At 40.1% G+C, this 17,304-nt stretch overlaps 1 protein-coding gene across 2 annotated transcripts in view; it reads right to left on the minus strand.

The window, feature by feature from the left end:
• Positions 1–17,304, minus strand: part of BCAT1 (branched chain amino acid transaminase 1) — a 59,718-nt gene that overhangs the window by 26,096 nt on the left and 16,318 nt on the right. The window contains exon 2 of one of the 2 annotated variants that reach the window (XM_013947283.2): positions 15,574–15,645. The exons of the other annotated variant lie outside the window; for it this stretch is intronic. Within the exon in view, the coding sequence (XP_013802737.1) occupies positions 15,574–15,645 (72 nt within the window). The remainder of the gene's footprint in view (positions 1–15,573; positions 15,646–17,304) is intronic. 2 annotated transcript variants of the gene reach the window in all.

Below are 17,304 nucleotides of genomic sequence, written 5' to 3' on the forward strand. Positions count from 1 at the left end.
GAATGCAGTTACTTCAGACTCTTCAGTTCAAATAATTTGCATGTGCACTTAAGAAGGAAGCTCTGCAAGAGATATCACTAACTTTGACTTTTCATACTCAGCACACATTTTGCACAAAATTAGTCTCAAGCTTTTGAAAATTTACCCACCTCTGTAAACTCTGTAACTCTGTAAACAACCCAATTTTCAAGACGTCTTTAATGAACAGTGGCCTATTTTTTACTGTGCTTTTTTGCTTAATGGCTTAGCTGTGAAATTAACTGAGAGCTGGAGCACATGAATAGCTAAAAGCTTGTTTTAAACAATCTCCAGTCATAGGGCTTGTCTAGATACTATAGTGCATTAGCCTGGTTGTACTAATACACAAGCTGATGAAAAAACAATTACTCTTCTTAACTCTTTAGAGTACCCTTTATCCTGCTGGCAGTGAATGCTCCAATGGGAAAAGCACTATTAATGATGTACTGAAAATAAAAATGAATTTTATCTGACAACCTCTCATCATGCACTTTGAAAGAAAGATAACACAGAAAAGCATGCATCGAAATAAAAGCCAGAAAACAGTGCCAGCAACTATCCACACTGTAAGACATAGTTCAGGAAAACACTTAGGTGAGAGTAGGATGTCAGTGGGACTTATGCAAGGATGCAGAACACAGTTATATAGGGCTTTATCTCAGGACAGAGATGCTTGAATCAGAGCTTCTAAGAATTCTTATTGCCAGTGATATTAACAGCCCTCCCTGAAGTTAATGCTTCTGTCTCATCTCAGACCATTTTCATTAAGATAATCATCTTACAATAAACTGTCTTGGACACCAGAAACATCATAGAGTCTTGTCCTGCAGGCCTCCCATCAACCTGCTAATTTCTGTCCGTGTTTGCCACTTCCTCAGCTATGGTAACACAGCTAGTTGAAAGCACTATATGAACTACAAGCACTAGAACAACAGAACAGTTCACTCTCTAAGCTCATCTGGGTTAACAAACAATATTTATTTTAAGGATAGGGAATGATTTTAACGTGGCTTATCTGGCAGTTCCACGAACAGATGTAGAGGGAGCAGTGAGCTACAGCCACAAGGGAAGAAATGTGCCCTCATGGGAGCATTTGGGGATTCCTTGATCCAGTTTTGCCACCAAAATTTTTCTCAAGCCTTGGAAACCTGGGGTTTGAAAGATCCTTGGGCAGAGCGACAAAGTTTCTGTCATGTGAGAGAGAATTTAATAAAATTACGTCACTCAAAAACAGTCACACTGTTATGCTGTAATGGCTAATGCAGAGAGTGTCCCAGATTGAAAGTCACTCCTACGCTGGCTCATTAAAGCCAACCACTCTCACCTGTAACTTCAATAAAGGGCTACTCCTGTGCGATGGGCAGTCACAAACAGCAGTACATGCGGCCCAAAGCAACAGCCCACACTGCTTAGTTCAGTGACATCTGCCCCAAGGCCTGGTGACCTCCTGCAGTCATAAACAGAAATCACCAGACTGGGATTCAGGCTGAATCAGCTGAAGGCAGAAATCCTAGTGAGGTAGCTATGATGGTTATCCTGAAAGGAAACAAAGAGTTTCCTGAGCACAGAGCTTCCTGGACGCTCTGAACAAGGAGCCTGCCTGCCATTTCTCACTTCCTTCAGCATTTAGGAAAATTGGCTTTTGTTCAGGCATTTGGAAAACACCTGACTTGCCAACATCAGATGCAACACCTGACTCGTAACTCTTTCTTCAAATAACTCCAGGGACACCCTGCAAAAGGCCTCAAATATTGGCTAAACTGCATAGACAGGGCAACAGTCATTAAACAGGCAAGAAGGCAGTTTTCCTGATCCCTATAATTCTGACAAATCCTGTTAAACTTGCATTTAAAACATGGTTTTGGCCATTACTGTTGCCTATTTTTTTTCTTAAGGATCTTTATTCATTCCGTTGTACTTCTCTCCCTCTCTTTATCAATCAGCAAGTGCAACAAGTTAACAGCACAGAAATCAGCTCAATCTTTCAGAATCCCAACACTTTTTAAGGCACCACTAATTACTGTAATACATTCAATCTTTTTGACAGGAGTTAGTGAGGTCTTGGAAAACCCATCCTTAGGGTACTCCCTCTCACGATGTGGTCTGCAGCACAAAGTACTGCCAGCACCCTCAACCTCTTATACATCTCTGAGTGATAAGGCCCCCTACACAACCCCTTACTTGGATGAGAGACACCCTCCTCCACCCCCCAGCCCCCTGCCCTTGGCTTAACATGCCCAGAAATTCTGCCCCAGCATCTCGTGCTGCTCAACCACACTGGTGGGAGGGAAAACAGAGACACAGCAGGACATGCAAAAAGAGTGTGGAGCAAGGCCAGGTGACTAATACCAGAAATACTGATTAAGTATCAGTGCCTATTACTTTAAGCATCACTCATATTGAAAAATTATCACAGTAATACCATGGTATCACCTATGACCTTTATAAACGGCAATTTATTTCTTTGCTTTGTCAACATTGCTCCAACCCTGCAGGCAGCATTAAGGATGCATTATGGATTAGCATTAACCCCCATCCACATCCCCGCTGTTCATAATGACAGTACAAAGGGCAATTTTCAGCTAGGTTTGTGTATGGCCTCCTTTGTTTATGAACGCACTCTCAAGCACTTTCTGACACTGCTGCCTAATAAAGCCATTAATCTGGAAACAAAACTGGGAAATGAAGGGACAAAAGGGAGGTGAAGAAACAGACATGGCACACAGCCTACGTAATAACCAAATGCAGCTATTTGGCTCCTGTTGCCCAAAGTAGAATGACCAAGACTTATCCCCAGTCTGGCAAACTTTCCAGTTTCACAGCAGTACAGTACATACAAGATGTATGTGTGTAGGTCCCAGCTCCGGGAACTCTTATAAGAAATAGGAAGAAACAGATTGCCCTGCCTGAGGGAGTGGTGGGGAAGCCAGCTGGATAATGGTGATTGTCAGGGCATTTTATAACACTACACCTGCAAGCAGCTACTGTCTCAACCACACACACTTTTTCCAATAGCCCCTATCTGAAAGGTGCTTACTGATTCCAACACAACTTCTTCCAGACTGAAGATTTACTGATCCCAAGCAAAGAGGACACAATGTAACTTCCTGAAACTAAAATTCACCATTTGATCAAAACAGATCTTGTAAATTATAAACCAAGTCAAATTAAAAGTAACGTGCCGATAAGTATCATTTCTAACCAAAGCTGCAGCAAGACATCTTGGTGCCTGCAGCCAGGATGTCAGATAGGGCTTATTCTACCCTCCCCTTGCAATATGCCTAAGCAAATTTGGAGCTGGCAGTAGTCTCAGTCCAGAGCTGTTACTCTCATTGCTACCCTCCTACTTTTCTCATTTGATGTTTACTCAAGAAAGCTGTTTGGGGTGAATGAATATCTTGTCCTACTCTTTCCCTCAATTTTTGCCAATGCCTTCCCAGCTGCTCCTTGCCTACTAGGTTATTTTCATTGCACTGAAACTACTAGGCCATAAGCAGTAGGTTGAGCAGCTGTAACAGGTGTAATTCATTTGACATACCCCAACTTTTCCAAACACAGTACTGGGCCAAGCATTTCTATCACATTGTTGAGTATAAACAGAACTGGCAGCCTCAGCTGCAAAAACAACTTACAAATTACACAACCATAACAGCAAGTTTCAGCAGAGATCCCTAAAACATTAACATAAATCGAACGAGATCTGTGATCTATTATGATGAAATAATTAACCTCCCTGACTTCTGGCCAAGGTGATTCATTCAAAATCACAAAGCAGGCAATTGCAATTATTCTTTTTTATTATTTATGCTGAGTTTTTCAGCATATCCTAGGAGAGATCAGGGCCTTCTGATGCAATAACAGACATGGAAGCATAGGCAAAACTGAATAACCTGTTTTGCCCTTGTGCTTGTGAGCAGCAAAATATGATTGCTGCAGCAGAGTAAGTTTTGAGGAGGAGACAGATTACAAAGAGGGTGATGAACTACTGTAGTGGGGAAAGGCGGCAAGGTGAAGCCAGCGGGAACTGGAGTGAACAAGGCTGGGACTAAACAGAGTGGTTTTGAGGAGGGTTCCAGTGATGATGACATTTTTTCCTGCCCTTTGGTCCTTCTGATGAGGGGCTGTGGCACCCTCATCATTGCCTTTGGGCCCTCCCCAACACACCCACCCTTACCTTAGGGATGGCTGTTCCTTGCGCAGGAGCAGCTACTTTCTTCCCACAACACCCTCCACCTGACCTCCTGAACCTGAGGCTCTTACTGTATGACAAGCGGAGGAGAAGGGGTTTGCTCTGCCAAGGAGAAGCAAGTAGTATGGGACTAGGCCTGAGAAACCTGGAGAGGAAGGCTTGCTAATTCACCTTTGGAAGCTGAAATCTCTGGGGCAAGTTTATTTGGCCTTGCAGCTCTCACTTTGTGGGCAGCAGTACAGCAGCAACAATGGGCAAAATAGCACCTTTCTCCTGCCACTTGTCCAGCCCCTTCTCTTTCCAGCCCCTTGCAGGTGGCAAGGGATGGCCCCTGTTTTCTTGCTGACCTAAGCAGTGCTCCCAGGTGGCTGGGGAAGGTCATCCATTACACATTCCAGGCCAGCAGCCACCTATGGCAGGGTTCAGGCTACTATCTGCTGCACATAATTGCTCCTGTAAAACAGCTACTACAAACATCCCACAGGGATCTGCAACCTGATCCAGGAAGAGCCTTCACCACGTGGTCCTGCTTTCTGTAGGCTGATGTAGTGCATCATGTTTAACAACAGCTACTACTGCACAAACCAACGTGGCTTGTGCCAAACTATTGCCAGACTCAGAGACGTGTCAGGGATGACGTGCCAAATCCTCCATCACTGGCATCAGAGCAGAAAGCAGCAGGCTGGGTTGTGCAACTACAAGGTGGAAAAAGGTTACAGGGGCTGTGTGTGGTTTTAGGGCAACTGGTCCTTTTCTCCTCCACTGGGGCAAAAAAGGCAGTTACCTGCTCTGCCTATTCCTAAATCCTGCCTTAGAAATAGAAATGCTGAATACTGCTCAACTGGATGCAACCAAATTCAGCCTTTTCTAACAGGGTTTATTTTTGTCTAGTTTGCTAACAGCTCTATCCTCTAATCACTAGTTGACACCACGGATGCACGATCCACTTGAGTGAGGAGATTTTTGTCCTACTCGTGACTGTGGGCAAACCATTCCTCTGGGCACTTGTTTCTTTTCCCATCCTTACTTTCTTTGGAACAGACTGCAAGAGGCCACCACTTTCTGTATAGGACTAAGCCCAAAATGGCTCTGATGACAATAATAAGAATGTCTACAGTAGAAATAGTAAGAGCAATAAGAATTGTATCTATTCAAAACAGAAGTATAAGAGGTGCTGAGACAAATCTTATGAATTTATTACTAGCTTGTAAGTAGAAAAAGTAATGTTAATTTAAGCTAGCCTATAAACCCTTTACAGTCATTACTATTTTAAATTTACATCGCAGCCTGAGGCTTGAGAATGGAAAGTATGCCAAGATATAATAAGATCTGAGCAGGGAGAAAATTCTAATCTTCCTACTGTAAAAATTGAGAAACAAAACATAACAAAACGTCTTCTGCTACCCAAGGGAGAATACCCAGAAATTTTTCAACATAAAGCTTCCCCAAGAGTTGATCTGGTAGTATTTGTTAGCACAGGTATTTGGAGTGGTGCCTGGAAACTGCATCAGGTTGACCGCATGTTGGGTAATAAAACACAGAACAGATGACAAAGCAAAAGGGAGTCAGGGCTCTGGATCAGTTGTGAATCAATCATGAAAGCACAGAAGACAGACCTGGAAGGACTAGCCCGTCCTCTGCAACACATTTACCTAAATCATTCATAACAGGTATTTATCAAACATATCAAATAAAATACTTGTCAAATCAAAGAATGAGCTTCTACCACCACCATCCCCCCACCCCCCCAAGCAATGGGAAGAAAAGGAAGGGGGAAAAGCATTTCCTCTGGCTTCTTTAACCTTTCCCCAACCTGATGGCTGCTCCACTCTGATCAGGTAATGTCTGATTTGGAGAGGTAGGCAGGGAAGTGAACCTGATGTCTAGCAAGACAGCAGGAAAGTGTTTGGAACTGATGTAAATTTCTTCCCTTAGAGGCTGAACACGGCACCTAGAGCAGCAGCACAGCTCAAAATGCAATCTGAAGCTGACAAAATGCACCAGAAGGGAAAATCAAGATGTTAGAAAGCTAGTCTGGCCAGTCAGTAGAGTAAGCATTGAATAAACTGGTCTTACCCTACAAAATGCTCAAGCACATGGATAATGAATAATGTCATTGATTTCAATGGCACTAACTGAATTCTAAAAGTTCTGCATGTACTCAAATGATGTCCTGCACCAACTCACATTGATTCAACCCAAAGCTCACTTAAGTTAGTAGAGACCCCTTCCTCCAACTTTGAGGGAATTTGGATTATAAAGGTGGCAAAACTACCAGAATCTTTACAGCCTCACCAACTTTTACTGCTGCAGGAAACTTAAATGAACTAATAATCCTTTTGGTTTGTCCCTTTATCATTATTCTCTTTCTTCACTGATAAAAGTTTCAAAGGATTTTTTTTAAAGTTAAGAAAGATGAGGGAATGGGATTCCTATGGGTTTTTAGGAAAGCCTCTACCTGATATTAAGAAAATCTTAAGGAATCATTTATCTGATTTTAACAGAGCCAGTCTCCTCTTCTCCAGCTAACAGGATTTTTAGATCTATTACACACTAATCTAGTATCTTACTTATCAAAGAATTACATAAACCATTTCAAGTATGGCTAGTTCCTTAAAGTATAAACCATCAAGATGTTGATAAAACTATTAAAGATAGGGCCAGAAGCTGCACAGATCCCTTGATTATTACATTTCGATCATGCTAACTATTAACAGCTATGTCACTTAACTGAACGGGGCAATAGCGTTCTACCACAATTAGAAAGTGTGAATGGAGAGCAAGTACAAGCAGGCTTTAATGCAGTCATGCACTGCTGCTGAAACTTACCGCTACTGCTGGCCAAGCTAGCTATATAAAAATCTGCTTTGGCCATGCAATTCCACTTCCTGACTGCAACTTAGATATACCCAGGCTTTTGATTAGAAAGAAGCAATTCTATATAGAACGATAAGAGAGAACACAAACCACAATCGTGCAATAGCTCAATTCCTCGTACAGAAAATCTTCTCATAGACTCATATTCAAGTATTTCCATAAATACAAGACTATGGCCCCTCTTCACTAATGGGACACATTAATTAATTACACTACTCATATTATTCATTATTAATACCTGCTGCTTCTTTTCAAAAGATCTGACAGCTTGGTTAACACAATTTCTAATGCTGTGCTGTTCTTTGCCTCACAACCACTGTATTTCCGTACTGTAGCACAAACACAACAGTCCATTTTTAGCAAGAGTTTGCCTAGAAGGTTTGAGTCTAACACAAACTGAGGGCTCACATTGGCCTGTGACACAAAACTAGAATATAAAGATCTGTGACATTTCACTGATATCCCTTTTTTTATTTTTACAAAGTCACAGTATTTTAGATCTTCAAATAATGCTTTATAAACACAAAATTTAAAAAAAATTGATGTACAAAGATTTAAGATACTACTGCCTTAGGGTTCAGGAAACACTATCATTTCTATTTCACACAAAGAAACTGAAACACAAAAAATGAAACACTTACTTATAGCTACGCTTTTAAGAAAAGTAACTATATTGATGGAAGAAATGAATTGAAAACCTAAATTTCCAACAAACAAGTAAGAAATATTTGGCCTAAGTAGCCTGTCCAGTAACAAACACATTATGTGGAACAGCCAAGAATAGAGTCATAATCTCACATGTCTGAGTCCTGTGCAGTTATAATTAAATCTTCTTAGCCTGATTTTAATAAGCTTGCAGACATGCTGGAAGGTGGATTTATGGAATGATGGCACCCTCAATTTATCATTTCCAAGGGAATTTCAAAAAAGTTTTTTAGGAATATAAAATACAAAAACTTTCATAGTACAGTCTCTTACACACATGTTCAAGGAATAATTTCAAACATTCAGCTGACCACACCTGCCTTTTCCCTTATTCCATCCCTCTCTCTCACACTGGTAGACACAAGTTAAGCTTTACAAATTGCCATGAATTTTACCACTTTATCTGCCACAGAAATTGCCATATTTTGTTGATCGAGCATACTCAATACTTTCCTGTAAACAGGTAATAAGTGTGGGATTAAGATAAAACATTTCAAGCTCTCTAGGCTATTAGTTCATAAGAATATATGGATAATTTCAGAAGCAAGCAGAAAGTCTAAGAGAATCATATGGAAAAAAGACTAAATTCTCTTCCTTAATTGTAGTTCTCATTTCTATATGTTGAACAAAGAATCCATTTAATATCAAATCTGAAGACTCAATACCACAGTGCCATTTGGGAAAAATTAAGAAATCTTGAAAATGGGCATGGACAATATGGATTTTATAAGCTTGGGGGGTCAGATAGTTTCCTTTGTGGATCACCGGCTGCTGCTAAAGCCTTACATTTTAAAAGCAATTCTTCACTTTCAGAAAACATAAAACCAGAAAAAGATACGAACCAAATGTAATTTCCAAAATTCTAGTACAACCTCTGTGCTTTTACAGAAACCTTATCTTAAGCTCCTAGTTAAAAAGAAGATAAAGCATCACTTTCCTTGTGCTATAAATTAACTCAACAAAACTGTTCTTCCAGCATCTTCCTTTTATCTTGGCTAAAAGCTCCTGCTGTTTGTTAAAGACAATAAGTTTTATTTACAAATCCAAGAACTTCAGATAATGAGGCAATCAGTTTCTCTACTACAGCTAAAGCCCTGTAACTATTTGAGGGACATTACTTTTCTCAAAAGAAACACAGCTAGAACTACTTCTTGCTGCTGGGTTTACACTGAACAGAGTGACCACAGATCTCAAATGCCGCAAGACAGACAGGTTCCCAAGGGCATGAAAAACCACTTGTAGACTGTTGGGAAATCATCTCTTAGCCTAGCATGGAAGAATCATGGTGAATTATTTTCACAGCTCTAAGAACATGTCCTTGCTCAGCAGCACTTCTGGGCTACCACAGTCCTGAAGGAATAATCAGTGATGCTTCTCTACTACCACTACTTTGCGATAACAGACTTGATTTGGAAGCATGATCTGCCAAATAGAGTCATACTTGGCAATACTGAGCTGCATTAGTGCTCTACCTGTGCATGCAACTTGCATGGCCTTCTTCAGGAAAGGCACCTTCTCCTCACAGCCAACAACCACTGAAACATTCATTATCACATCTTGGGCCTTGTTTCTTCTCCCTCTTGTCAAAACAGGAATCTCTACTGCAAGCACACTGGGTGTTGATCATTACTCTAACCACACTTTTCTGATAGCTGGAAGGAGAGCAGCAGATGCATAAGTCAATCTTGCCCAGCTTGTATTAGCCTTCTTTAATAAATTCTTGGGTTTATATACCTTTAAAACACAGGACTCTTGTAATATGCTAGAAACATATTTTGTAGAAGAGTGCAATTAATAGAGAGCTGCAACCACAGGACGAATTCCTGCTATTATTAGTAACATTCAAATGACTGTGTGCAATGCCTGTGTGGATGCAGAATGCCAAGGAACCACTTGTCACTCAATCTCCTGTTTGTTGTAGCTGGTTTCCTTCTTGAAAGATGAAGATGAGGGAATATATTTGATTGCAAATCACCTGAAGTAATTCTGCAGTATATACATACCCTAGTAGGAGGCATAATCAAGTTATATGAAGGCACTGTGATCTAATAATATTACTACTTCCAATCTCTTTTTGATTGAATGGATAACAGTAGGCAAATCATTTAATTGCCAACAAAAAGCTAAATTAATAGCTTCAGGTGAAATCAAGCTAAAACCAGAATGACCTCTTTGAAAGCAATGGCTGATCCTCAAATGGAGTAAGATAGATAAATGCTAAATACTGTTGTAATAACAACAGAACCAGCCTCTAGCTTGGTATCCTGATCTAACAGTGGCTAAAGCTATGCACTTCCATGGAAATTTTATCCAGATGACCTAAGATGTGGCAAAGTGCCACAGTTTTTGCTTAGAAAGTTCAAATCGGACTTTGGAAAAGACATTTTCATTAGGAGAGGAGTGCAGTGCAGCCCATAGTCAAAGCCACGGCTGACCTGGTCTAGTGCTGATGACAGTCCCACATTCAACGGGAGGCTGGACTGCATGAGCTGTGATTCCAGGACATAAAACTTCTGGAGATGTCTTATTGGGTAACATAATATATATATATCTCTAACTGATTGTCTTCTACTGCTTCAAGACAGTTTATAAAAGTAGCTTTCCTATATACACATTTTTGGGAGTTATTGCTCATTTCACAACATCAAGAGACTGGGAAATCACTATAAAACATTTTGCTACTTTTTTCCCATACAACTTTTCTCATAAAGGAAATGTTCTTTCTGATTAATCAAAATTTAAAATGTGGTCTGTATATAATAGAATATAGAATGTTAAAATGGAAATAAAAAATTAACATCAAACCAGGGCATTCTCCTCAAAACTCGCAGCAGAATCAATAGCTAGAAACTGGCTCACTGAGTTCCTGTGTGCTTTGCAAGGTAAATAAATTACTGATGTCAGTACAAAATGACAAATTGAGAATGAGGTAGAGGGGAAGAGATACGAAAATATCTAAACCCATTTCATTAATGTAAACATGGAAAATGCAAAATTCATTGGGTTTTCCACTGAAAGACTGTTTTGGAAATAGGGATATTTTTCTCTATAGAAAATAGGAATCTTTCACCTGTTTCTAATGTATACTAATAATACCCCCAAAATCTGCATAAAGCAGTAAGATCTAACTTACCTCTTAATTGCATAGATCACTCCTGCACAAAATCCTAACATGCACCACTGTGCACCTTATTTATAAATTTTAACGTTTCCAGATAAGATACAGACCTATTCTTTATCTTTAATGCTGTTTATATATAATGTTAATATTACATTATATTATTTGCCAGGAAAGTGAAATAAGGCAGAGAAACAGAATCAGTACCCCGTGTTTTGCACAAACCCAACAAGTTCACAGTAATTCGACGCCAAGACTACATGTTTTAAAATATTCAGCTAAAGGTCCTATTATAGGGAAGAGCAACATATGCGTGACAGGACCTGTAAGAACAAAATCAACATCCTTAAAATTTTTATTGGCAATGTCTCAATCTGAAGCACAAACACCTGCCTTGGAAATACATTTTCGGTTTCTTCATACTTCACCCGAAGGAGAAAAATATTACAGCTATAGATCTCTGTGAAGAGATTTTGGCTGTTTATTTGTAGGTTATACCCACAGCGCAGAAATAATATTTTTGTTCCAGTTTGTACAGTCCCTAGCAGAATGGCAGACAGTTTACAACTCAGTTTTCATAATGCTCTAAGACATTATGGCAATGCAAGAAACAAATACTGAGGCATACAGCATCACAGAAATCTCACTATATCCACTGTCTCACACAGCTAGACATGAACCAGTTTCAAACTGGAAGCCAGGCAAACATTAGCGTAGTATTTCAGTCTAGCAAGTCCAAGATCTCAACAGGGATCATTAGTTTGAGCGCAGCACTGCACTAACCTGCCTGTATAGCTTCCAGTCTGCCATGGGCTCACATCCCACTGGCTTGGAGCCCAGCAAGGTTGGGTCTGTCTGCAGAAGACCGTGCAGAAATAATCACAGTTATTTAAGGTAACATGAGGAGCCATTCAGGTGTAGGAACTCCACTTACACGTTTTTCATTCCACTACCACAACTCTTCTTATTAGCAAGTCAATCCAGATTAACTTGTAAACTATAGCTATTTTACTCTGTTTTAGCATAGCACGCTAACCAGTATTCCGTAGAAGGTCTGCACAATTTTGGCATTTGTAGTGGTGAATGTGCCCTTAAAAATTAAAACAAAATAACTGCGCTTTGCACAATTAAGATGACTATCTAATTCTATATAGCTTCAAATCATCAAAATATAGAGAAACAGAATAGAAATAGATAATATCTTCTTTAAGTATCTTCATGTATTAGACTCTCATTGAAGAGAAAATGCATTCCATGACAAAAAGTTACAGAGATTAAAATCGTGTTTCTGCATATAGATTGATAACATGCGGATAAAAAAGGCTTTCATAGATGCCTTTAGTTTCTTAAGACCAAGCGTTATGAACTCAAAGTCAGAGCTAACGTACACATTAAAAGAAACCAAATTATGATAAAATACAGAAATACACCATTAAGTTACCCAAACAACAATCATTCTGTCTTGTGACAGTAGAACGAGAAGGATGGATACATTAAACAGTTTATCAAATTATCAAATCACACAGATTAAGTGCCTTAGTCATATGTTATTTCATGAAACTACTGTATGTGAAAAGGCATATACAACAGCAAAACCCAGTATGTGCATTTTCTGATTCAACATTCTGAAATACATTCAGTCACACAGAGGATGGCTGCAGTTTCAATTATTGGTTTTATATGCCTTTCCTAGAAATCTGATGCCACAATACACAAAAAATATAACTTCTTAGGTTATGGTCACAAGCCACAGCCAGTTCTTTAAAAAAAATATATACACATAAACAATAGTTAGGGATAAAAAAAGATTTCACTCTGGTGGAAGGAGCTGGGTAGATAAATCCTGGAGATCCGACATTTTCTACAATACAGGAAACCTAAGCATAATCATTGTTCCTTCTAATATTCCTCATCTGTTCCAAGATTACTGGTGATGTGTTAACTCTAAGTGCAACACATTAGGTTTGTTGTAAATCACAGAGCAGCCAGGGTTAGCTTTTTAACTGGAGATGTGGGTCAAACTTAAAAGTATTTCAGTAGCAACTAATAAGAACAAAGTTCTGATTCTGACCTATTGACTTGAGAGAAGTCCATGAGAATTAAAAACAGTCAACAGCTAGCAGAGGCACTCACTACTCCCTAGTACCTATATGTAACATTCCTTCTTTCCCAGTGTATAGGGGAAAAACTCTTCAAGCCCCCTGTTAGATAGAAATTGCAGTGAAATTCATACAATCCACCTAAAAAGCACAACACTGCATTCTAAAAAGAAATGTCTTCAGAGGGGGAATCTGGTATTCAAATGTTGGCATCATCCACTTTAAACAGTATGTTTTATGTAAGTATAAAAATAAACCATACCCCGTTTTCTGTATTTCCATTCCCACAGTCCTGGATTACTTAGGTTACTTGCACATAAATAGCAGCCTTCTTTGAAATATCATTACCAATAGCTTCTGAAGTTGTAGCCGTAACTTATTTCCATAGAAGCAATTGTGAAGCGCCCTTGAATGAATCCAGTTTTATTTTATTTGTCATTGCCTGGTGTCATCTTTCCTTTATTTATACTTTTTTTTTTGATTTGAAAATGAAGGTACAGAAACTGCAAATTATTATTATACTGCATGATGTGGCAAACAATACATATCGCCCATCATAATTTTCACCCCCCCACCCACACCCACACCCCACAGTACAATATTTTCTAGTGACCAGAAACCCCTTTGTGGTGACCGCATTTAATCTCCAGAGACCTATACTACAGGAAAGGACTTAGAAATTAGACTTCAGCCTGATCCAGCTGTTTTTTCTAACATTATTCCCTTTATGACCATCTGTCCCACCTGCTAATATATTTTCCCCTCACACAGAGTCTCCACTCATGATTTGCCATTCTGGCTGACATACAAGAATAGAAGGAAACAAAACTGGCTCAAGTCACCCAATATTTGGAGCTTTGATAAGGGACCTGCTTGACAGCCAGTATAATTTAAAGCTGTCTTAAGGCTGCTCTAATTTATGGCCTGTTCACCTATGACCCAAACACTATCAGAGTACATCGCCACTCTGTCTGTCTAGCCTCCATCTGGACTGTGCCGCCGAGCAGGAGGAAACAGTACAGGACAGTTACACAAGTGAGAGGGTCTCCTTTCTCTAAAGAAATTGTTTTTGTTTTCAAATACTTACACTAGCAAACTATACTGAAAGAATCTGTTGAGATCTATCTTGTCTATTTATTCAAAGTAGATTTACAAAACAGTTCTGCACTCCATACATATCAGATCCTGGAGTTTCATAACTGGCTACATGCTTATGTCAACATTTTACAAAGCAGACCTTCTGGCTGAAAAGTCATCCTAAATCATCCTTCTCAGACAGAATTGTCAGAGATACTCAATGCAAAGAAACAAAGAAGAGAAGGACTCGGAAGGGTTGAGAATGGTGAAAAAGATATTAAATGGCATGTTGCTACATGACCAAATCCTGCAGTCTTGGACTCTCACAAGAATTCTTTGCTGTTTACAGTGAGACCAGCATTAGAATAAATCTTATCAAGGAGACCAACACATTTTCTGCAGCATTTATTTTCTATATCTGGTTAAAGTCTGAGCAGCTAAAAGGGAAATAACTACTTAGGCATAATTCAGAAGACTGCGCTGGACCGGACACTGCCCAAAGAATCAGGAAGAACATGATGGTTACAAAGTGCATCACTACAATTTCATCTCATGTACTGCTGACAATAGTCAGCAATAACAGGAAAGGAACTGCTGAAAAAGCACTAGTGAGGTCAACTTTTTTGGGTAATATTTTTAAACATCTGCAAAAGATAGATTAGGCTTTTTAAAGATTATATGTAAAGTAGGGAAAGAGAGGGGGAGAAAGAGAATTACAGATGTGTAACAAAGGCAAGAGAAATAAAAAAGAGGCAGAGAATGGGATTGAGGATAGAAGGTAGAAGTCAAAAGCAGCATGTGTTGATGTGCTCTGAGTTTCCAAAAGAAAATTAAAAGTTAACAACTGTATCCACACACTGTTAAAACAAATCTCTTAGTTACTAGTGCTACATTTGTGGGGGGAGGAAGAGTGACATCTTAACCGAACTCAGTTCTAAGCATAAGATTAAAGAAAAAAAAGACGGGCTCAGTTTCATGTCAGTTCCTGGCCCCTCCTCAGCACTCATTATTACCATAGCTCTGTTTGCTTGTTGAGCGCTGAGAATGTGCCAGAGCTGTGGTGGGCTTTGGAGTCCTTCTGAGATTCTTAACTCTGCAACTTTGAAACTAGATGGAAAAATCTATTTTTGAACACCATGCCAAAGTTTAACAAATAATAAAGTATAAATATGGAGTGTTACATAGTCTTTGTCTGGAGAACTTAGTGGGGTAATCAATCTAGAGTTATACTGTTTTTAAAGCAGATAAGAGTTAAGAAACATTCAGATATACCACGCTAATTTTTGCTTAATGACTTTTAGCTAATACCTGAAACAATAATTAATTTAAGTTCCTCTTGAAACTCTTGAAATTCCTGCTTACGAAATTATGATGTTCAAGCATGTGAGCAGCTATAAATTCTTGCACAACAATCACTACCACATTACGGATGATGTCTGGCACCATTGAATGAAATGCTCCAGACACTCACATTTTAGCAAACAACTTACCTTGAAAGATTCAGTCACATGTTTTGTGGCTTCCCCTGCGCATCCTCCAGCCACGCACTCAGTTTGACAGCCCTACATGGAATAAGAATAGAGGAAATCAAATTCAATGCATGTTGTAGAAAGATTGATATATATTAATTCTTTTAGAGCCAGATTATATTTAACAACCGTTCAGACTTCATTGTCAGCGGGTATATTAGCAAGATTTTTTTTGTAGTTTCTTAGCGTAATTTTAAACCTTCCTGATTGTTTTATTTCAGTTGAATTATTTTGTGCAACTGTATTTTGGGGCCTTAGTAGGAGTGATAACATCTCATATTAGCCTTATACACTTCACAATAATTCATGGACAATATCACAAGTCTTACATTTAAAGCTAAATAAATATACTGTGTTTTTACACAACTTCATCAGATGATGGAATCTCTACTAAAAGCATCTACCCCAGTAGATTTGCTTTTTTTTGCCATTTCTCAAAGAGATCTGACTAGGCAGAGTGAAAGAGAGGGAAAGAATCTTTTTCTCCAAGCACTCATCCTTGATTAAATGAAAGCACTGATAAGGAATGTCCACCTACATAATCAGAGCATTTTGAATTACCTGCTGTGTCAGTCTGAAGGGTTCTGCTACTGATTATGCTCTAAAGGGACTGAAGAAAAAGGAGTGATAGCTCTAGATATTCTTCCATTTAGTGATAGTAAGATAACACAGACAGGTGCAAGTCATCAACTTGAAAGCAAGATTTCCAGTTCCTGCAGCATCTGCCTAGCCTCTTCGAAGACCTTCCTGCACTAGCTAGACCTTCTTCACTAGCAGCCAAAAATGCACATGGCATGCGGCAATCTTTAAGACAGCATCTTTAAGACAGGGCTGGAAAGGTGAAGCAGGGGCAGAGGTTTGGGAGAGGGACGGGGATCAGGAGCAAGACTGGCTAGGGGATGGGCCATGGAGGGGATGACTGAAGGGATGGCTAGCTTGTGAGATGTGGCAGGCAATAGGTGGGCAAGGGCAAGCAGCTGGACTGGTCAGGGGCTCTCTAAGGGGGCAAGGGAAAGACAGAGGCGCTAAGGGATGTCATTGCCAGGGCTGACAGGAAAGGGCTACAAGGGACCTTACAGGGGAAAAGCCCCAGCAGGTGCTGGTGCTGGCTGCTCACTGCTCAGCAGCCACCCCTGGCCCCACCGCCCCTCAGCTCTGTCACACTGCAAGCGGGAAGTCCGGCCAGGCAGGAAAGCCCGAGGTCAAATGTTTAATCCCCTGGAGTGCACAGGAAATCCTTCATGGCCAGCTGTGAGATCCATGCCCCAAAGCCTTAACGGGGGGGGAGACTCCTTGCCCTTCCTGAGGTCCCAAGCGCAGGGCAAGCGGTGGCACGGTGGGACACCGGCCACCAGAGCCCTACAGTGGCCAGCATGTCTTGCTGGGGCTGGGACTGGGGGCACACAGGTCACAGGCTGTGAAGCACAAAACACACAAAGCAAACAACATATTTTTTCGCTTTGCAGATCTTGGAGATATGGCAGAGAGAGAAAAAGAGAGCGGTATCTTCACTGAGCCACAGACTTGCAAGGAACAACAGAAAAGGCAAGCTCCAGCCACAGACGATCTCACTTCCTCTCCCCTCCCCCACCAGTGCCCCGGGGGGGGGCATAACATCCCTTCTGCCTTTTCTTACCATCAGCTTTAACCCTTCTGTTCCTTTTTCCAGTTCTGTACATTGCAACATACAAT

Source organism: Apteryx mantelli, chromosome 1, assembly GCF_036417845.1.
Source record: "Apteryx mantelli isolate bAptMan1 chromosome 1, bAptMan1.hap1, whole genome shotgun sequence".
NCBI classification, from domain to species: Eukaryota; Metazoa; Chordata; class Aves; order Apterygiformes; family Apterygidae; genus Apteryx; species Apteryx mantelli.